This window comes from Aquarana catesbeiana, linkage group LG03, assembly GCF_042186555.1.
Source record: "Aquarana catesbeiana isolate 2022-GZ linkage group LG03, ASM4218655v1, whole genome shotgun sequence".
Lineage (NCBI taxonomy): Eukaryota > Metazoa > Chordata > Amphibia > Anura > Ranidae > Aquarana > Aquarana catesbeiana.
The window spans coordinates 555,554,222-555,576,300 of NC_133326.1; the positions used below are offsets into that span (position 1 = coordinate 555,554,222).

At 45.3% G+C, this 22,079-nt stretch overlaps 1 protein-coding gene across 3 annotated transcripts in view; it reads left to right on the top strand.

Moving 5' to 3' along the window:
• Positions 1 to 22,079, top strand: part of ARFGAP3 (ARF GTPase activating protein 3) — a 94,410-nt gene that overhangs the window by 19,706 nt on the left and 52,625 nt on the right. For all 3 annotated transcript variants that reach the window (XM_073621697.1, XM_073621698.1, XM_073621696.1), the window contains exons 3-4: positions 11,012 to 11,084; positions 20,818 to 20,949. In XM_073621697.1, coding sequence (XP_073477798.1) covers positions 11,012 to 11,084; positions 20,818 to 20,949 — 205 coding nt within the window. The remainder of the gene's footprint in view (positions 1 to 11,011; positions 11,085 to 20,817; positions 20,950 to 22,079) is intronic.

Sequence of the window (22,079 nt, forward strand, 5' to 3'; positions counted from 1 at the left end):
CACCTGGATCGACAGGTAAACTTGCAGTAACTGGATGAAACTTGTTGACTTGGTTCAGAAACCTTTTCATCCACAAATGGCTTTTGTTGAAATGGTGTCTCTGGGATCATCAATCCATTTGGTCTTCGCACATTTGTCATCCATGGTGTAGTCATGTGTGTTAGAAAATGAAGCAATTTATTTTCTTTACCTTTTTTAAGGCCTCATGTACACTGCAGCTGCTAAACTGACTGTTTGGAGCAGTTGGGCGTTTTTTCTGAAGCCCCTTAACTCTCTTCTATGTTATCCTATGTGTCCATGTACACACAGTCATTTACAGGCAGCTGAGTTTACTGCCATTTCTCTGAAAGCACAAAAACACGTTCAGGACAAGCGTTTACCGGCACTTAAAATTCATTTTCTTTCTCGAACATCACGGGACACAGAGCCACAGTAATTACTGATGGGTTATATAGGTATCACTGGTGATTGGACACTGGCACACCCTATCAGGAAGTTCAACCCCCTATATAATCCCTCCCCCTTGCAGGCATACCTCAGTTTTTACGCCAGTGTCTTAGGTGATGGACGTGTAAAGATGTCCTGTGCTGAGCTCCAAAGGGAATATCCTAAGATCCTATACTGGGGCAAGCCAGGCGAACCGGATCCATTCAAAGTGTCTTTTCATGGCCGAATTGAATGGTACCCGGGCCTCGTGTCCGAAGAAACGAGGTTTTACCCGTAATGCTTCTCTTTTTAGAGAGCTGGACCCCGCAGATCAGAAAATGGCTTTAAACTTCCTAATTTCTGGCGAGGTGCTTTACGGTCCCAGATCTGATGGGGGCCCCAGTCTCTGACGTTTTTTTCAAACGGAGCCCACCGTGAGAGGTGAAGATTGGGTCTGTGTAAACAGCACCCTGCGGCCCTGTTGGGCCCTATGGGCCTACCCCGTTGGCATGGCTCATCAGGATGCCTATTTTGTTTATTTTTACCTGCTCTCTCACAGGAGTGAGAGCACCAAATCACGAAAGGAAATACCTTAGTGCAGTTGCACTGCTGTTTGTTGGCACCATTGTGCTATGCTATTCCATGCAGCCTGTTCTTTACTGCAGTCCAAGAATCTTACTCCCACTAACCATCTGCTATTTTGACTTCACTCAAACCTGCTGCACTCTCTTCCAACAAGATTTGGGTGGTTTCTGTGCAGGCAAGCCACCCTCTAACCCTCCCTCACAATTAACAGTGTTTTTGCTATGGCGGGTTCACCAGTGATCTCCTGGAACATTAGGGGCATGAACTCCCCCCTGAAACGTACTATGATCTTCTCATGTCTGAAAAAGTTCTATCCTGCGGTTATTTGCCTACAGGAAACACATTTAACGTCTGATTCTATAAGCTGTGTGAAATATAGGTGGATTGGGTGGTCGTACCACTCCACTCACACCTCCTTTTCTCGGGGGGTGAGTGTAGTGATACACAGCTCCCTGGACTATCAGGAATTTGAGTCCAAAATAGATCAGGAGGGTAGATTTGTATTTTTGTATTGTCGCATTGGTATCCTGAAATGTATTCTTGCTTGTGTGTACATCCCTCCCCCGTTTAATGCTCGGGTACTCCGGCTCCTCCTGGAATTTATGGAGGGGAAGCCGGATCTCCCGTTACTGCTGGTGGGCGATTTCAACAGCTGGTTGGTTCCGGCCCTGGATAAACACCCGGGCCCGAGCACCCCAGCTCCTCATAGGCTAACTCCGCTGGCTAGATTGCTACAGGAGGTGGGATGGTTGGATTTGTGGAGGCACCGGAATCCCACTGCTAAACAGTTCTCCTGTTTTTCGAAATCACACGGTTCCTTATCTAGAATAGATTTGGCAGTGGGAAACCCGGCTATGCTCTCCTCGGTACTAGACATTTCGTATAAACCTCGGTGTGTATCTGATCACTCCTATTTGGTGATAAACCTTATTGTATCCCACCAATCCACACTCCCTAAGGTACCCTGGAAATTTAACGCCTTTTGGCTTCAGCTTTTTACCTCCCCTGAGAACTTAGAAGGCAACATAAAAAAGTTCTTTTCATGTCAGCCGGGCTCATTGTCTGCCCTTGCAGAATGGGAGGGTTTCAAAATACACCTCAAGAAAATGCTTAGTAATGAGGTCACCAAGATTAAGAAACATTCTGAAGCGCTGCGGGACACACTGGAATCCCATGCCTGCTCCCTGGAGGCAAAGTATGTCCAAGACCCAACTGACTCCGCGAAGGAGGCTTGGCAGTCGGCTTAATCAGCTTATGAGCACCTGCTGACCTCCTCGGCGAACAAAAAGAGGTTTTTTTCTAAGACTGCCTTTTTTGAGGAAGGGGAAACGACCGGCCGCCTTTTAGCTAGAATAGCCAATTCTGACAAGAGATCCCCGGCAATCGGGTCCATAAGGAGGGCTGACGGTCGTCTGGTGCACTCCCCAGACCAGGTGCTCCAGACATTGGCAGAGTTCTATGAGCAGCTATACTGCTCTTCTTCCAGATATAGCTCCGAGGAGCTGTCCGGTTACTTGGATGGCATTGTGTTTCCACGGCTTACGGACTCCCAGAGGAAAGAATTAGACGCCCCTCTGACTCTTGATGAGATGCAGGAGGCAGTGGCTGCATTCCCTAACTGTAAGGCCCCCGGAGGGGATGGTATCCCTATGGAAATCTATAAAACCTACTCTGAGATATTGCTCCCCAAGCTCTTAAATGTATTCCTTACTGCTAGGAAACACAATGCCCTACCACCTTCCATGTCTAGAGCCCACATTGTATTAATTCTAAAACCAGGCAAAGACCCCGTAGACCCGGCCTCATATAGACCGATATCCCTATTGCAGACAGACATCAAAATATTGGCAAAGATTTTGGCTATCAGGTTGAATAAGGCTGTTGCCTCAATTATACACTCTGATCAGGCGGGATTTATGCCCAACAAATCAACAGCAATAAACCTTAGGAGACTATATCTTAACTTGCAGTCCCCACCGGATAATAAAGGTAAGAGGGCATTGTTGTCTCTTGACGCAATGAAAGCCTTTGACAGTGTGGAATGGCCATACCTGTGGGAGGTAATGAGGAGATTTGGTTTTGGAGAGATATATATCTCTTGGGTGCGTTTATTATATCATTGCCCTCAGGCAATAATTAGAGAGGCGGGTAGAATGTCACTGCCTTTTGCTCTGGGACGGGGTACGCGGCAGGGGTGCCCTTTGTCCCCCCTGCTGTTTGCTCTAGCCATAGAGCCGTTGGCAATACGGATCAGAGACTGCGGGGAGATCACCGGCTTCTGCTATGGTGACAGGCGGGAGAAGGTGATGCTCTATGCGGATGATACTATGATTCTTTTGGGTGATACTGATCACTCCCTAAAAAACACAATGGAAACAGTGGTTCGCTTTGGGGATTTTTCAGGCCTTAAAATAAACTGGTCCAAGTCTGCCCTAATGTCAATAGATGATGCAAGACTATTAAATGAAGAGAAAGTTGGGGGAATCCCTGTGTCCGCTTCCTTCAGATACTTGGGGATACATGTTTCTCCTAAGATTAGGCAATATAGTCAGTTGAATATTTCCCCACTACTGGCTCGTTTTCGTCTACGAGTTAAAGCCTGGAATGCTTTGAGTGTGTCGGTTGCAGGCAAAGTGAATCTAATTAAAATGATTCTAATGCCTCAACTGCTATACATACTACATAATTCACCGGTGGTCATCCCACTTAAGATATTTAGAATAATTAATGCCATTTTTCGTGAATTGATCTGGAAGAACCGCCCACCAAGGATAAAACTAGAAAACTTACAACGCCCTAAAGATGAGGGTGGACTTGCATTGCCAAATCCATGGCTTTATTACTTGTCTTCGCAAATGCAACATTTAATAGGCACCATGGCCGTGGAAGGGGAGTCTACGGCCAGGGTCCCTAGCGCTTCAGAATATATAATGCTACACACGATAGGGGGTAAATCCATCCCCACGGCTTTAGAGGCTGCGGCCTTTAGCAAGCCTCAGAAATGTTTCCCCACTTATGCTCTCATACAAAAAATATGGAACAAAACTAAATACATTCAGGAGGCGACAGGTATTATCGAGTATAGTCCTATATGGGGAAATGAATCCTACCCAGAACTCGCTAAACTGCAACATGCGGAAAGATGGAAGAGGTTTGGCATTCTTTACCTAAAACAAATCATAAATGAGGGCAAAATGCGTTCATTTGACAATTTAAGGGACTTATATAGTCTTCCGTCCTCCATGCTTTTTTATTATATGCAACTTAGACACGCATTTGAAGCACAGTCAAAAACCTCTGATTGGCATATTAGCTCGAACCCTTTGGTTGATTTGCTTAAGGGGACGGAGACCTCTAAAGGATTCATTTCCCAGAGTTATAGCACCCTGCTCCACAAGTACCTTCTAAAGCATCCTCTGACAGTAAAGGGGAAATGGGAGTTGGATGTTGGACCCTTAGATGAGGATCAATGGGAGGAGGTCTTGCAGTCAGTTTCCATATGTTCATTGAATGTAACGCAAAGACTAACGCAATTATATACACTTCTGAGAGCGTATTATACACCCCATAGGTTACACAATATGGGACTTCTTTCCACCCCAACCTGTACTAGATGTAAGAGAGATCACGGAGATTTAATACATATGCTATGGAGATGTCCCAGACTGCATGTGTACTGGAGGGGGGTGGTGGACACGCTGGGCGCAGTGTTTGGGGTCTCAATTCCGCTGGACCCTAGGCACTGCGTTTTGAATGTGCTAGATGAACTAGAATGGGAACACCACGTCAGGGAAGCTTTATCTAGAGCCCTTTTTGTAGCCCGTAAGCTAATCATGGTACACTGGAAATCTGAAACGCCTCCCTCAGTTAAGGAATGGATTACCGCACTAGGACATACATTGAGAATGGAGAGGATTATATACCAACACAGGGGATGTTCAAAAAAATTTGAGAAACTATGGGAACCATGGCTGGGCACTCCTGGGTTAGCTCCGGAGGACCTGGTCAAGGATAGACTACTGCGCTTTAATAACGGCTGAAGGCATGGTGCACCCCGCATTAGCCCTGATTGGAGCTCTGAGCTCGGGATGGTTACAGATAGAGGGTTGGAACTTCCATGAGTAGGAGACAGTGATAGCAATTCCTATCTTATTTTCTAACAGTGGGATGTACTTTATACTTTTGTATGAGTCTGATTCTTCTATGGTATTATGCCTGACTAGGCTACTATGTACAATTTAATTGTGGATTTCTTGGACTGTATGTACTTGTTTTTCAATAAAAACTTTATCTTGGATAAAAAAAAAAAAAAAAAAAACAGCACCCTGCGGCTGGATAAGGTAAGAGGAGATTCCACAGAATTTTTGAGTTCTAGTGGCTTTTCTCCTTTAAGGTAAATGCATGCTATGCCTATTGTGACCACCGGGGGCTGCCAAGAGCACAAACCTACACATGCTGACTGTCTGTCTCAGGTGTTCCATCGCTGATTATGTCCCAGCGTCTCAAGCAGGCTGCAAACAGGTAAGGTGGAAAGGGGGATTTCTCATGTTTGAATGTTCCCCCCCAGGCTAGAGAGGGGCCACAGGGGTCTAGAAAGTGGTTATACCACCCGGGCTCTGCGGCCTAATGGCCACCATCTCTCAAGATAGCCGTTCAGGCAGATCTTGTTACCAGCCTCCCCCCCCCCCCCCATCCCCAGCCTTTCTCCGGAAGCATGACAGGAGAGTCGGCAGCGCGGGAAGCGCTCGTTTTTTTCAAAACTCGAGGGGGGGGGGGGGTGGTAGAGGAGGGGGCGGGACGTCAGCACAGGTGCTTAGACTCCCACTCAGGCCAGCTGCAGGCTATTAGAGGCACTCTGTACAGGTGCACACAGCCTTCTGAGAGACACAGAGCTGACGGTCGCATGTAAGGTGGGACACAGGCATTCTCCTAGGCAGCATTTACTGAAGTAACACCAGACTGAGCATTGGGTAGCAAGGCTTTTAGCCAGACTACATCGCTCAGCGGGCAGTGTTCATTTGTATACCTCACACCTTGTTGCTTTGCACTATGGGTAGAAGAGGTTCAAGCACCCCAGGAACCAGAGACACTAGGGGATCTCGTTCAGGTTCTGAGGGCCCCCTGTCGGCAGCATCCTCCCCCCCTAAAAATGGGCCAGGGACGGTTAGCCAGGGAGAGCCATCGGGGTCAGGGGCTACACCTGCTTCTGGCACTTCAGCCCCTGTATATATTACACAAGAGGTTTTTTCCTCAACCATTAATGGTCTAGAGGAAAGATTAATGGCCGTGATTACGTCTTCACTCAGTGGAAGAAAACGCACTAGGCTTTCCTCTGTTCCCCAAGACCCTCAGACAGAGGAGCTCTGGGATAAAGGAGATGAATCCCTTTCAGAGGATCGGGATGGGATGGATGATTCCTCTTCGGAGGATTCAGGTGGAGAGGGACCCTCTGCGACTTCCCAAGAGGAGAAAGTCTTAGTGCAGATCCTCACTGGATTGGTCCGCTCCACATTTAAGTTGCCCATACCTGAAACTGCTAAAGAATCCTCTTCTGCTTTGGGGTCACTGAAACCTTTCCAAGCAGCACATGCTTTTCCTGTTCATACTTTACTTGAAAAGCTCATTTATTCTGAGTGGGATCACCCAGACAAACGTTTTTTTCCGCCGAGAAAGTTTTCAACACTTTATCCGATGGAAGAAAAGTTTATTAAAATGTGGGGAATACCGGCTATTGATGCCGCCATTTCCTCCGTAAATAATAGCCTGACTTGTCCTGTAGACAATGCTCAGATGCTCAGGGATCCTGTAGATAAAAGGATGGAATCCCTATTGAAGGATGTTTTCTCCTTAGCAGGATCAGTGGCCCAACCTGCAGTAGCAGCGATTGGAGTCTGTCAATACTTAAGAGACCATGTTAAGCAGGTCATCAAAGTATTACCTGAACAGCAGGCCCAGGGGTTTGCTAACCTTCCAGCGGCCTTATGCTTTGTGGTTGACGCCATTAGAGATTCTATCGTGCAAACGTCCCGTCTTTCACTGGGGTTGGTGCATATACGTAGAATCCTATGGTTGAAAAATTGGTCAGCCGAAGCACCATGTAAGAAGCTACTGGCTGGGTTTCCATTTCGTGGTGCAAGGTTGTTTGGAGAGGACTTGGATAACTATATCAAGAGAATCTCTTGTGGGAAAAGCACTCTCTTACCTGTCAAGAAGAAGAGTAAGCGTCCCTCTTTCAAACTGACTCTTTCCCCAGCGCCGGGGGGTTCAGCCTCCAGGCAGTCTCGACGGCCGCCTCCATCGGGGTCCAGAGACAAGAGTCAACCCCAGGGACAAAAGAAGTCCTGGGAAAGAAGCCTACTAGGCAAAACACTAAGACCTCTGCATGAGGGGGCGCCCCCGCTCACTCAAGTGGGGGGAAGACTGCGACAGTTCTCAGAGCTCTGGCAGGAGGACTTCCAGGACAGATGGGTAATCTCCACGGAAACCTTAGGGTACAAGCTGGAGTTTCAGGAATTCCCCTCTCCTCAGTTCCTCAGATCAAATGTTCCCAGAGACGAAGCAGTCGCTCCTTCTAGCGTTAGAGCGACTTTTGTCGCAGGAGGTCATTATGATAGTTCCCGCAAAGGACCAGGGATTGGGACCAGGGATGGGGATGTCAGGCCCATTCTGGACTTAAGGGATCTGAACCGATTCCTAAGGATTCAATCCTTCCGCATGGAATCAATTCGAACAGTAGTTCCCACCCTGCAGGGAGGAGAATTTCTGGCATCAATAGACATCAGAGATGCATATCTGCATGTGCCCATTTTTCCTGCTCATCAGAAGTTTCTGCGCTTCGAGGTAGGAGGGCGCCATTTCCAGTTTGTGGCTCTGCCTTTCGGGATAGCCACTGCACCTCGAGTGTTCACAAAGATCTTGGCTCCTCCTCTGGCCAGATTAAGGGCTCAGGGTTTAGCTGTCATAGCATACCTAGACGACCTGCTCTTGATAGACCGGTCAGTAGCCTCTTTGAAGGGAAACTTGAGGACCACGGTCAGGTATCTAGAACACCTGGGTTGGATCCTCAACTTAGAAAAGTCTTTCCTAAAACCAGTAAGAAGACTGGAGTATTTAGGTCTGATTATAGATACAAGCCAGGAGAAAATATTTCTACCCCAGGCAAAGATCACTGCTTTGAGAGAGCTGATTCTGACAGTAAGGACCAAGAAGGGTCCCTCAGTCCGCCTTTGTATGAGGCTACTAGGGAAGATGGTGTCTTCATTCGAAGCAGTTCCCTATGCTCAGTTTCACTCAAGAATGCTGCAACACAGTATTCTGTCGACCTGGAACAAGAAAAGGTTCAGGCATTAGACTTTCCGATGCACCTGTCGCATGCGGTGCGTCAGAGCCTCAATTGGTGGCTCATACCCGAAAACCTGCAGAAGGGGAAATCCTTTCTACTGGTTACCTGGACGGTGGTAACAACAGATGCCAGTCTGTCAGGTTGGGGAGCAGTTCTGGAACAGGCTGCGGTCCAAGGGGTATGGTCCAAGACAGAGAGGACCTTACCCATCAACATTCTGGAGATCCGGGCGATACATCTAGCTCTAAAAGCCTGGACTATCAGGCTACAGGGTTGTCCGGTCAGGATCCAGTCCGACAATGCCACAGCAGTGGCTTATGTCAATCATCAGGGAGGCACCCGGAGCCGAGCTGCTCAAAAAGAGGTGAACCAGATCTTAGTCTGGGCAGAGATGCATGTGCCATGCATATCGGCAGTTTTCATCCCGGGAATAGAAAATTGGCAGGCGGACTATCTAAGTCGCCAGCAGTTACTTCCAGGGGAATGGTCTCTGCATCCCGACGTCTTTTGGGCCATATGCCAAAGATGGGGGGTTCCAGATGTAGATCTCTTTGCATCCCGATTCAACAAAAAGATAGACAGATTTGTGGCAAGGACAAAAGATCCTCTTGCATGCGGGACGGATGCGTTGGTGATTCCGTGGCATCGGTTCTCACTGATTTACGCATTCCCGCCTATTCTGCTACTACCACGACTCCTTCGCAGGATCAGGCAGGAAAGGAAGTCGGTACTTCTGGTGGCCCCCGCTTGGCCCAGAAGGACTTGGTATGCAGAAATAGTAAGGATGACGGTGGGTTCCCCGTGGACCCTACCGGTACGCCCAGACCAGTTATCTCAAGGTCCAGTGTTCCATCCTGCCTTACAAACGCTAAATTTGACGGTTTGGCTATTGAGACCCACGTTCTGAAGAGTCGTGGGCTCTCAGGTCCTGTCATATCTACCTTGATTAATGCAAGGAAGCCAGCTTCCAGGATGATTTATCATAGAGTCTGGAAGGCTTATATAACCTGGTGTGAATCCAGAGGTTGGCATCCCAGGAAATATGTCATAGGTAGAATCCTTGATTTTCTACAGATGGGATTAGAGATGAAGCTGGCCTTGAGTACCATCAAGGGCCAGGTTTCTGCTTTATCAGTATTATTTCAGCGGCCACTTGCTTCGCATTCTTTGGTCCGAAACTTTATGCAGGGGGTGATGCGTCTTAATCCTCCGGTTAAAGCGCCCCTAAACCCCTGGGACTTGAATTTGGTCCTGGCTGTGTTACAGAAACAGCCTTTTGAACCAATAAGTCAGATTCCTTTGGTCTTGTTGACAAGGAAATTAATTTTTCTGGTGGCCATCTCTTCTGCTAGAAGAGTATCAGAATTAGCAGCCCTTTCCTGTAAGGAGCCTTATTTGATTATACACAAGGATAGAGTGGTACTACGCCCTCATCCTAGTTTTTTACCGAAGGTGGTTTCTGATTTTCATTTAAACCAAGACATTGTTCTACCTTCCTTTTTTCCAGATCCCTGTTCTCCGGAAGAGAGATCTCTACATTCGTTGGATGTAGTAAGAGCAGTTAAGGCCTATCTAGGGGCAACTACTCAGATCCGCAAGACGGATGTTTTGTTTGTGCTGCCAGAGGGTCCCAATAGAGGACAGGCAGCGTCAAAAGCTACCATTTCTAAATGGATTTGACAGTTGATCATTCAAGCTTACGGTTTGAAACAGAAGATTCCTCCATTTCAGATCAGGGCACATTCCACAAGGGCTATTGGTGCTTCTTGGGCAGTGCATCACCGGGCCTCTATGGCTCAAATCTGCAAGGCCGCAACCTGGTCTTCAGTTCATACATTCACCAGATTCTATCAGGTGGATGTGAGAAGGCATGAGGATATCGCCTTTGGGCGTAGTGTGCTGCAGGCAGCGGTACAGGGTCCTCAGGTCTGATTGCATCCTACTTGGTCGTGGTTCCCCCCCCTCAGGTAGCATTGCTCTGGGACATCCCATCAGTAATTACTGTGGCTCTGTGTCCCGTGATGTTCGAGAAAGAAAATAGGATTTTTTAAAACAGCTTACCTGTAAAATTCTTTTCTTTCGAAGGACATCACGGGACACAGAGGTCCCGCCCCTCTTCTAATACACTATATTGCTTGGCTACTAAACTGAGGTATCCCTGCAAGGGGGAGGGATTATATAGGGGGTTGAACTTCCTGATAGGGTGTGCCAGTGTCCAATCGCCAGTGATACCTATATAACCCATCAGTAATTACTGTGGCTCTGTGTCCCGTGATGTCCTTCGAAAGAAAAGGATTTTACAGGTAAGCTGTTTTAAAAAATCCAATTTTAATGGCCAGAATATATTAAAATTCTGACCAATTAAATAAATAGCTCACCTAAACTGGTTTAAAAAAATGTAGCTTAGGTGAGTTTTTAACGCTGATTTTCTCCTATTGGGAGAAACCACGTTTACAATAAACCAGTGTACATGAAACCTAAATTTTAAGTTTAGGAGCAGCAGTGTGCATGAGGCCTAATACTACATAGGTTTTACTATTCACAGCTAAAGGGTATAATTGAAAGGAATGTGTATGTTTATTTAGGTGATTAACACATATAGCTAAATTTGTTTATACATTATATATACATTTTTTTTTTTAATTTTTTTTTTTTTAGATCAACCGAATTGGACTCAAATTGGTCATGGTTTCAGCTTCGATGCATGCAAGTCGGTGGAAACACCAATGCGGTAAGTGTGTCAGTAATATTTATTTTATTTTCCGTGAGACCTCAACACCATCTGTGCCTTTCTGTTGGTTAAAGTGGATTCCTATCCCAAGGATGGACCAATGGCAGGGCACAGGAGACTGGTCAGAACTCAGAACACAAACCTTTTCAGGAATTTGTATATAAACCTGAAATTGAGGTCTAGCTATAAAGGTTTTTATGGTCATAAGGAGGAAGATAGCTGGGTGCTTGCAATTCTGCAGCTTTTGTAGACCACCCTTGGCCTTCCTTCCTATTCTCTTCCCCCCCCCCCCCCTCTTGAATCCAATTTCTGGAATGTTCCATCTACTACAAAGTATGTAAATACTACCATTACAGGACACAGGCAGATTCAAAGACAGATGAATTATGGATAGGTACCTTCAGGTGATAGAACACTGGCAAAAAAATTGTGAGGACCCCAATATAACCTCTCCTGCTCCTAAGCCTCAGCTCTAGGCTAGTGTCTGCATTTTAGGGTACCTGGACAACCTCATTTTGAGGGCTTGATCTGTCCAGATTCTATTCTGCGAGATTCAGCAAGTGGCTTTTCAGTTGCAGGCCTTGGATCCTCCGTCTCCAAAAATCTGCATGGACTCTGACTCGCTGCTTGGAGTACCTAGGCTTTGTCCAGGCTATGGCTCTGGCTTGAGTGTTTCTTCCTCCAGCAAAAATCATATTGCTGAGATCTCCAGTATGGGAATTCCTACCCCATTGCCAACCCTCAGTGTAGTTTTGCATGAGGGCCCTGACTTTGACGGTGGCCTCATTTTTAGGTGGTGCTGTTTTCCCAGACAACATTACAACAAAGTATTCTGGCTGCATGGGATAAGTAGACTTTTTTTTTTCTTTGGATTTACACATGCATCTGTTGCCAGAGGCCAGATACTTTCTAACATAGTTGATTTCCAATCTGGTGCTGGAGTCTGGGAAAGTCCTTTCTCCTGTTGACTTGGACAGAGCTCACAAGGGATCCCAGCCTTTTGGGCTGGGGTGGTGTGCTTGGAACAGTGACTGTACAGGGAACTTGGTTGGTGAAGGAATCCTGACTCCCCATCAACATTTTATAACTTTCAGAAGAGCTATTGACCTCCCCCCTTCAGAAGTGGACAGACTGCCTTCAGGGACTGCCACAGCTGTGGCTTACCTCAGTCAGTAGGGTGGGGCCAGAAGTTGAGCAGTGAGAAGCAGACCTGATTCTGCTTTGGACAGAACATTCCCATTCCACCATTGTCATCCGCACATGTTCCAGGTGTGGAAAATCATCAGGCAGAGTTTCTCAGCTGCCAGCATCTGGACTCAGGAGAGTTATCCCTACACCCAGAGGTGTTTTCGTCAATTTGTCGAAGATGGGGGATGCTGGATGAAGATATTTTATTGTCACGATTTTATCACCTGGTGGGAAGGTTTGTGTCCCAATTGTGGGATCTGAGGGCCTTCGTAGTGGATACTCTGGTAACCCTGTGAGATCAGTTCTCCTGGTTAATCGTTCCTTAAAGATCCTCCCTTGCTTGCTCCACCCGATTGCGTCAGAATGCATCCCAGTGATCCTGATGGCCCCAAAGGTGAAAGTAGTATGCAAATATTCAATAATGGTTACTAAACCGCCCGCTCTACTCTTCCAGAGTCTGTTTCTTCCTGCATCTCTGGCTTTGATAGCCTACCTATTGAAGTCAAGTTGTGCAAGGCAGGAGTCTGATTTAGTTTGTCTTCCCTATACTTTTGAATGCCACAAAAATCATCTTCTCATAAAGTCTATTGCCGTACAAGGAGTGCTAATTTTGCCTGGTGTAAACGCCAGAAGGTTAGTCCTCACCAATACTCTATGGCGCATATCCTGGTTTTTCTTCAGTTGCAGCTGGGTCTGGGATTGGCCTTAGTACGATCAAGGCCAGATATTGGCTTTGGCGGTTTATTTTCAGTAACTGTTAGCATCTCACTCCTTGCTGATGGCTTTTGTGCAGGGGGTAGCTCATATTGCTTTCTACTGATGGCTCATTCTACTAGATCCATCAGTGCATCTGGCGCTTTTCAGCATCAAGCTTCTGCATTGCAGATTTGTTAGGCTACCACTTGGTCTTCAGTTCACATGTTTACCAAGTTTTAGCAGGTGGATGTTCAGGCTTCAGCTGATGCTGCTTTTGGTAGCAAGGTGCTTCAGACTATTTGAATTGGGTACTGGACCCCCCTTCTTTCTTTTTTTTTTTTTTTTTTTTGGTGTGATAACTGTTAGCTGCTTTTATTGGCATTCTACCCTCCCCTTAGCATTGCTTTGGGGCATCTCAGTCCTCTCTGAATCTGTATGTGTTCTGCAAAATAATGTACCTGTAAAAAACATTGATTGGCGGCAGTGTTAATTTTGACATCAAATTTCAATTTAGTTTTAGTTAGTCTTTTGACTAAAATGCCATTTTTAGTTTTGGCTGACTAAAATCCCCAGTACATTTTATTTGACTAATTTTAATGCATTATTTTTTTAGAACTTCCAAACATTATATACTCCTGGAGTAAAAATCTAATAACTTGTTTATTATTCATGGTGTTAAGGTTTGAACATGCACTACAGACACAGATTTAGCCGTTTTGATATAAACTCTAATTTTATATCAATGAGATTTTATTGTGGGGGTTGGTAACTTTTTCCACATTAGGTGGTGTATTTATTAGTGGTACACTGAAGTTTCGTCCGCCGTAACATATCGGCTGAAAACGTTGTGTTTTTTTTTTTTTTCTTCTTTCAAAAAAAAAAAAAAAGTGCTGATAATGGCACCTAAAGGGGGGCGTGGTCCACCCCACCAGGTGCCGCCCATTGCGGGGTGTCATCCTGGTGGCTCAAGGTCCTTCCTTCCTCTCTCCTTCCTTCCCTCCCTCCTTCCCTCCCTCCTCCTCGTAACAATGCTCTGCCTCCTGTGATAGATAGCACACTGATCCAATGCCAGGACATTGAATCAGTGTGACGTGATCACAGGAGGCGGGACATTTTTACTGTGGCCGGGAATTCAAATCCAGCTCTGTAACACAGCAGGAGATCACCGCTCTGATCCGGGCATTGGCGAAGCTGCATCCGACGGGCATTGGCGAGGTTGCATTGATCTCTTATATCAAGTCTGCAGTCTAACCATCTCCTGTATCATGTCTGCTAGAGGTGCACCAAATGGAAATTTTGCTTATACTATTGGCAGTGTGTTTAAGTAAGATTGCAGACACGATTTCCTATGATCAGCTCTATCTAGTGGCCCTAATTAATATGATATATTGTCCTGCTTCCTATGAATGAATATATTTAAACTAGAGCAGAAATAGCCTGAGAACATTCGTTTTTACTCCTTTTCACACAGAACAAATGTACATATAGTTTCACAAGGTTAATAGCTTATTGATTTCTTATAAATACACCCCTAGGTCATGTTCACAAGCATTAGACAGCCAATGTGCCAGTGAACAAAAGTTCATTGTAGGCTTAGTTTTAATTTGTTTACTCCTAGTTGTACTGCCAATAGCAAGTGTGTTGGAAAAAAAAATCCTATATTTATTTCCAGCCTACTCCTTTTGCCGTTTTTTTAAACTTGCTTTGTGTATAAGCCAACACATTTACTTCCTTGAATTCGGTGACACCTCTTTTACTATGCCCTGTGAATTTGCACTGCTGTATCAGACATTTCACAAAACCTACTGTATGAACTACAGAGATTCTGAGAGAAGGAATTTCAGGAGTCTGCATAGGAACCATAGGAGATGTAGTCCTTAGAAATAGAAAATAAAGCAAAAGATTGTGCAGGGAATCCAGGAAGTTGTAGCAAGAGACAGCCAGCAGTTTCAGTGAAAAGGAGATTTTTATAGTAGGCTTATGTTGGATTGTCAAAAATAACTATAATTTATATTGCTATTACAGTGTTGGTGTTCTAAAATAAGTGTGCTGTAACTCAAACAATTTTTTTTTTCTTCTTGCAATTATCCGTACAACTAGGAGTGCAAAAACCTGGTATACACACTAAACATGCCAGACTGAATGATTTCATGCATTTTCAGATCAGCCCAGTGTGTGCACACCAGACCTCCAGATTGGTCACAGACCCTGTACCTTTTGGAAGGCAGGTTACTGTTGTAGGTGTACAGGCAAGCTTCTTCTGTACTGCCTGATGAAGATCATAGCTGCCAGAGGGCTTTTTAGACTCCATTCGCACAGGGGCAACTTTGGATCTAACTTCAGGTCGCCCCAAGTCGTGCTACATGAAAAAATCAATGTAAGTGAATGGATCCGTCTTAATGCACACTATTGCAGTCGCTCCGACTTCAGAAAGGGTTCCTGTACTACTTCAATCCGACTTCTAGGCAACTTGTACCCATTGATTTCAATGGAAGTCAGCTCCAAGTCGGATCCCTGTTCATAATGAGGCAACTTTACAGGAAAAAGAAAAGAATTTACTCAGGAGGAGTGACCGCGATATGCCATCGGGAAAGGAAAAATGTGTGTTTTCCTTTTCCCGATGAGCGACAAGCAATGCTGACATGTGTTTGTTATGAATCATGAGGGGGAACTCCACACCAAATTTTAAATAAAAAACCGGCAAGAGCATACCAGGCCCTTAGGTCTGGTATGGATTTTAAGGGGAACCCCCTATGCTAAAAAAAAAAAAACGGCGTGGGGGTCCCCCCAAAATCCAGACCCTTATCCGAGCACGCAGCCCGGCCGGTTAGGAAAGTGGGTGGGGACGAGTGAGCGCCCCCCCCCCCCCTCCTGAACCGTACCAGGCCGCATGCCCTCAACATGGGGGGGGCGCCCTGCGGCCCCCCACCCCAAAGCACCTTGTCCCCATGTTGATGAGGACAAGGGCCTCTTCCTGACAACCCTGGCTGTTGGTTGTTGGGGTCTGCGAGCGGGGGGCTTATCGGAATCCGGGAGCCCCCTTCAATAAAGGGGCTCCCAGATTCCAGCCCCCCACCCTATGTGAATGAGTATGGGGTACATGGTACGCCTACTCATGCACCTGGGGGGGAAAAAGTGTCAATAAAAAAACACACTAAACAGGTTTTTAAAGTAATTTATTAGGCAGCTCCGGGGGTCTTCTTCAGACTTCGGGGATCTCTTCCGACTTCTCCACTCTCTCCGGCCTCTTCTCCCGGTGTCCGGTTCTTCTGCCGGGCTCCTCTATCTTCTGCTCTTTTGCTAGTGGTGGCCCGGTCTTCTTCATCGTCGTCTTCCCTCTGCGCTGCTTTTAATCCATCCACTGTAACCAATCAACGGCCAGGCTGAGCGGCGAAGAGGATGTCGGGAGCGAGTGCGGGACTTTTGAGGGGTCAGGTAAGTAAAACTGGGGTGCTGGGGGGGCCGTTATTGTCGGATGTTTTTTCACCTTAATGCATAGAATGCATTAAGATGAAAAAACTTTTACCTTTACAACCCCTTTAGAAAAAAAAAAAAAATCATATGTTGATTAACTAAAGGAGCTTTAATACAGGGTGGAATTATGTGAAGAGATTTTCATTATACTTGAAGTCCATATTTTGGTTTGTTTCAGATCTTTTCTCCGGTGTAGTCTTTGTTGCTGGTTTGTTTGCCTTGCATTACTTTGTATTGTCAGAATTCCGGTGTTCTGCCAAGAAAGTTCCGCTTGGCGTATAAGTTCCCCCTCTACTGCGCCTGCGCAGTAGGTATCGGCGGAAATAGCCGAAGCAGAACAGCTGAAAATCAGCTGTACACGGCGCCTGTAAGAGGGCCCCTCGCGGGCTCGCTTCGCTTGCCACGCTTCGGGCACGGCCTCGCTGCGCTCGGCACTTTTAGATTCCCCCTCTAGGTCCACTTGGATGGTGGGGAAGGAACCTGGACCCAGAGCGCAGGCGTTGTGTACAGCTGATTGAAGCATTTGAGCTTCGGCTATCTCCGGCGGCTGAGAGCAGTATGTACTGCAGTACAGGGGGGGAACTTATCTGCCGAGGGAACATTCTCGGCAAGACACCGGTCAATGCTTCAAAAACTATTTTGGTTCTGGGGATAATAGATAAACAGATATACTGAATAGAGGATAATGTATTATGTGTTGGATCCTCTGGTGATTTATTTTAGCTTTTGATGCTGAAGATTTCAGGTACTCAGTTGGAGAGATCTCTGCTGTACTTTTATGTATTATAGAGAATGTAATGCCTCGAATATTGGATGCAGGATCGTCAATTTTTTTTGCATGCTAGTCTTATATCAAAAACCAATAGGTTACTAAAGTTCTAAAAATTCTTGTAAGATCAAATACAACTTTTCTTTTTTTTTTTTTTTTTTTTTTCATCCGAATACCATACTAATTACTCGAAAATCAGTTGTGGTGTTTATCATACGAGAAAAATGTTTGTTTGTGCTTGTCCTATCGGATATTTTTGCATGAACTGTCGTGATCGGTTCTTGAAAGCTGTGTACGAATGACCAGATTATAGGACAATTGCTCCGAAAGCAGTATTTTTCGTCCAATTTTTCTCATTGTGTGTACTAGGCTTAACAGGAGGCCAAGGATCAAAGTTGGGAATTTATGGCAGGGATATCTCACTGTTGAAGGATTCTAAACATCTAAGTTACCAGTAGGGTTGCAACGATACCGATACTAGTATCGTAGTATCGGTGCTGATACCAAGCAATTGCATCGGTACTCATGCAAATTCTCCAATGCTTGATCCAATTCTGATACCTGTTGTATTGGACCAGGCATCCTTAGTGTTGCAAAAGGGGCCAGGCAGCCTCACGGGTGATTGGTGCGGCGGCCGTTACAAGCACCGATCTCCCCGTAGAGCCTTTCAATAAAGCAGCTGACAGCCGTTCCTCTTCCTCCGTCTCCGCTTGTAACTGTCCCTGCTGCTGCACCAACTGTTCCGTGGTCCCCCTTTGTGGTCCACTTGTCCCCCCCCCCCCATACCATTAGTATGCAAGACAAGTTCCTGGCACACGCCCTTTGGACAAAAATCAGATGCACGGTTGTCCAACAATCGTACCATGTGTACGAGGCTTTAGACCCCTTTCACACGGATGAGTTTTTCAAGCTCTTTTAGTATTAAAAGAAGCACCTGAAAAGGTCACGAAAAATGCTTCACATTAAAATCGGTGAATGCTTTCACACTGGAGCAGTGCGGTGAAAAAAGTCCGGCATGCAGCATCTTTGGAGCATGTTTGGAGAGATAAAAAAAAAAAAAGCCCCTCAAAAATGCCCCTCTCCATTGAAATGAATAGAAAGCGCCTGAAAAGCGCTTCAAAAGCACCTCCCCAAATGGTTTTTGGAGCGTTTTTTGAGTCTCATGTCCTTTTTAAAAAGCGCACCACAAATGCCTGAAAAGTGCTCAGCATTTTATGGGCAGTTTAGAGGCACCTCATTGTGAAAGGCCTCTTACTGAATGAACAAGGTACATGATCATACATACTTACTTTAGTTCTCCTTAAAGAGGCCCTGTCAGGTCTTCAAAAATCTTCAAAATGACATTGTCCTATAGAAGAAGAGATTCTACAGTACATGTGCACAGGGTTGTTTATAGTCGTTTCTAGGCAGTTGCGTTTTTTAGAGGCTTTTTTTGTAACCCCCAAAAAAATGCTTTCAGAAGCTATGTTTAGAGGCATTTCAATCGCCAAACGTGGCTATCCGCGTTTAGGAGCGTTTTCTTCTAGAAGCATTTTTAAAGGGAAACATTTTATTTATTACTTTTGAGCCTGGAAGATGCTAAAAACACACCAAAAACTCAATTATCACTGCCTGCAAGCTTGATATACTTTTGTAATAGTCCCCTCATCAGCCAATTATGCTGTACAATACACGACTTGCATTACTTGACGCTGAAGTTGAGAGTCCCCAACAGATGTTCCTCTGGTGGCACGCTTTTCCTCATGTTGGTGTCCATGCGAACTAGACGGGGTCTAACCTTTTCAAAGAGAACATCAAAGTTGGCAATTGACATGCGTGTAAAATTAAGAAAAAATCTCTGGGTAATTACGCAGCTGAACATAGATATTAGAAAGTATCCTGTGGAGATGTGTTGAGCCATCAATGGATGTGTCCAGTAACGACAAACTCTGGTCCTCTCACGCAATTTTCTACATCTTTGGAGCCTCAGCAAAAGAAACATCAGGAGCATTTCCTCACACATGCTCATCATGGGATCCATATTACCAAACTAACCAAAAAATAGCAGCTAGCTACAAGCACACTGCTGTCTCAGCTGCTACTCACACTGTTCTCTCACAGAATGGCTGAAATAGTTAATAAATTCTAAACCTCAGGAGACCCTCCCAAATGATATCCTTAGTAAACGATTCTAGATGCAAACGCCGATAAACGGGGCTTGTAAACGCTGCTAAAAACACGTTTTTAAACGTGGATTACTAGCTGTGATATTCCAGCGTTCAGGACAGGTTGAGAAATGTCCCGTGTACATGAAGCCTTTAAAATGGCATATAGCTCCAAATAGAGCTATGATTAAAGCATTATAGGCTTAAATGCATTGTTTTAGAGCTGTATGCTGTTTTAAAAAAACTTTTTTAAGGATTTGCTGCATGTGCTGTTTTGTTTCTTTTTGTGGCATATGGACAGACAGGAGTCATTGAGTACTGGTGTTCTATGGTGGCCCGAGTGGGATGAGGAGGGTAGAGCTTTTTAAAAAATTTGTTAAATATAATACTAATCGTACTGCGTATGTGGGGGAGGACACAGTCATCCTACACCTCGGAAAAATCTTATGGAGAATGCAATGCTGGAACAGAGGGGTAGGTGACCCAGCCTGCCAGGAGGCATGTATGCTACCTGTGTTATTGCAGAGAACTTCCATCTTGATATTTTTAAAGACCTGCCAAGTGTCTAAGCTGAAATGATAATTGCATTTTCTAATTTACAAACGAATGGATAGTAGTTGAATGATTAGTGTAAAAAAAAAAAAAAAAAAAAAAAACAGCCAGTGCTAAGCTGTGTTGTTGCAAGTGCACTGAATTAGCTACAATTAAGTGTTTGTAAAGTCTCTCGTTTTTGTTATTTTTATAGGAAAAGAACATTTTATACTTGTTTCCTCTGTTGCAGTGGATTTGCACAGAGCAGTCCAGACAGTCCAGATCATCCTCTTCTCGGGTCCCTCTTCTGTGATCCTGGCCCCTCCCCCCTGTTCAGTCCCCCCCCCCCAGCAAGCAACCTGCTATGGGGGTACCTGAGCTGAGTCACCGCTCCCTGTATCCATTTAGACACGGAGTCCCGGACCATCTCTCCCCTGATTGGCTAGCTGACTTTGACAGCAGCAGGAGCCAATGGGGAAGGAGAATCTCAGATGGCTGGACAGTGGGGGACCTCAGGTAAGTGTTTTGGGGGGGCCCTGAGGGGACTACTGCACACAGAAGGCTTTAGAGAGAGAGAGAGATATTTTATAATATAATATTTTTTATATTATTTGTAGATCACTAAAAACATCACTGCAGTAATGAGGCCTACCGCATTCTAGCGTTCTGGTTCTAAAGATTAAGCTGCCTATTTATGAATAGAAATATTATATGAATAGCAGCAGCTGCAATATCTGTGCTCTGAGTGGTGGTAGGCCATGTCTCTGTCATTCTACATCGAGCTGTGTTGCAATCCATGTTGTACAGGCTTTCTTTTTAAGTATTTTGCATGAGTTTCTTGTTCTCCTTCACCAGAATTACACCGAGCAGGAATATTTTTTGCACTTTTTTGACCTTTTCTGTTTTTTTTGTATTTTGTTTTTCCATGCAGACTGTCTTCTTTCGACAACACGGCTGCACCACAAATGACTCAAACGCGAAATACAACAGTCGAGCAGCAAACCTGTACAGGGAGAAAATTAAAGCGCTCGCATCACAAGCAACAAGGAAACATGGCACTGATGTAAGTCCTATACCAATAGAATGTTAGAGTATTACCAGGCACCATTTTTTGTGATACGGCACTGCGTCCTGCCACGCTGAGCCCAAATAAAATTTATGTCTCCCCCGCCCCACAAGTAGAGCTTTCTTTTGGTGTTTGATCACCTCTGTGGTTTTTATTTTTTGCACTGTAAACAAAAAGACCGCCAATTTTGGAAAAAAAAAAAAAAAAAAATTTTTTACTTTCTGCTATGAAACGCATCCAATAAAAAGATGAAAAAAATCGAATTTCAGCAGTTTAGGCCAATATGTATTCTGCTACATGTTTTTGGTAATAATCCCAATAAGCGTATATTGATTGGTTTGCACAAATGTTATCACATCTACAAACTATAGTATAGATTTATGGAATTTTTAAATTTATTTTACTAGTAATGGCGGCAATCAGCGATTTTTAGCAAGACTGCGACATTGCGGTGGACAAATCTGACACTAAGTGACACTTTTTTTTTTTTTTTTTTTTTGGGGGGGGGGGACCAGTGACACCAATACAGTGATCAGTGCTAAAAAAAAACGCACTGTCAATGTATGAATGACACTGGCAGGCAAGGGGTTAACATCGGGGGCAATCAAAGGGTTAAATGTGCTCCTAGGGAGTACTTTCTAACTGTGTGGGGTGCTTTGGCTGTGATAAGACAAATCGGTGTTCCTGCTTAGCAGAAACACAGGATTTTGGTCTCCCCTACTAGAACAACAGCGATCTGCCTTGTTTACCGCCGTTATGCCTCTCTCATGAATGATCAGCGGGTCCCAGGGGATATCGGACCAACTGACTGTCTCCCGCTGTGTCCGATCACAGCTGGAGCTGGTCCCACGCGGCGGTCCACGGAGCAAAAATGGGAAGAGCAAAATCCCATATCTGTATGTGATTTCGCACAGGAGGGCCGCCGCCCCACAGTTTGTTCCCTGGGCGGTCGGCAAGTGGTTAATAAATGCTTGTCTGCTGGACTACAGTATTACACCCACCCCTTTCCTCTTTCCCACCCATCTCTGTCCCTCTACACATGCATACATTTATTTTTCTTTCCCAGTAAAACAATGTTGCTGCCTGGACTCCCAAGGGCCTTCGCACACACTGTAGTAGGGGGACAA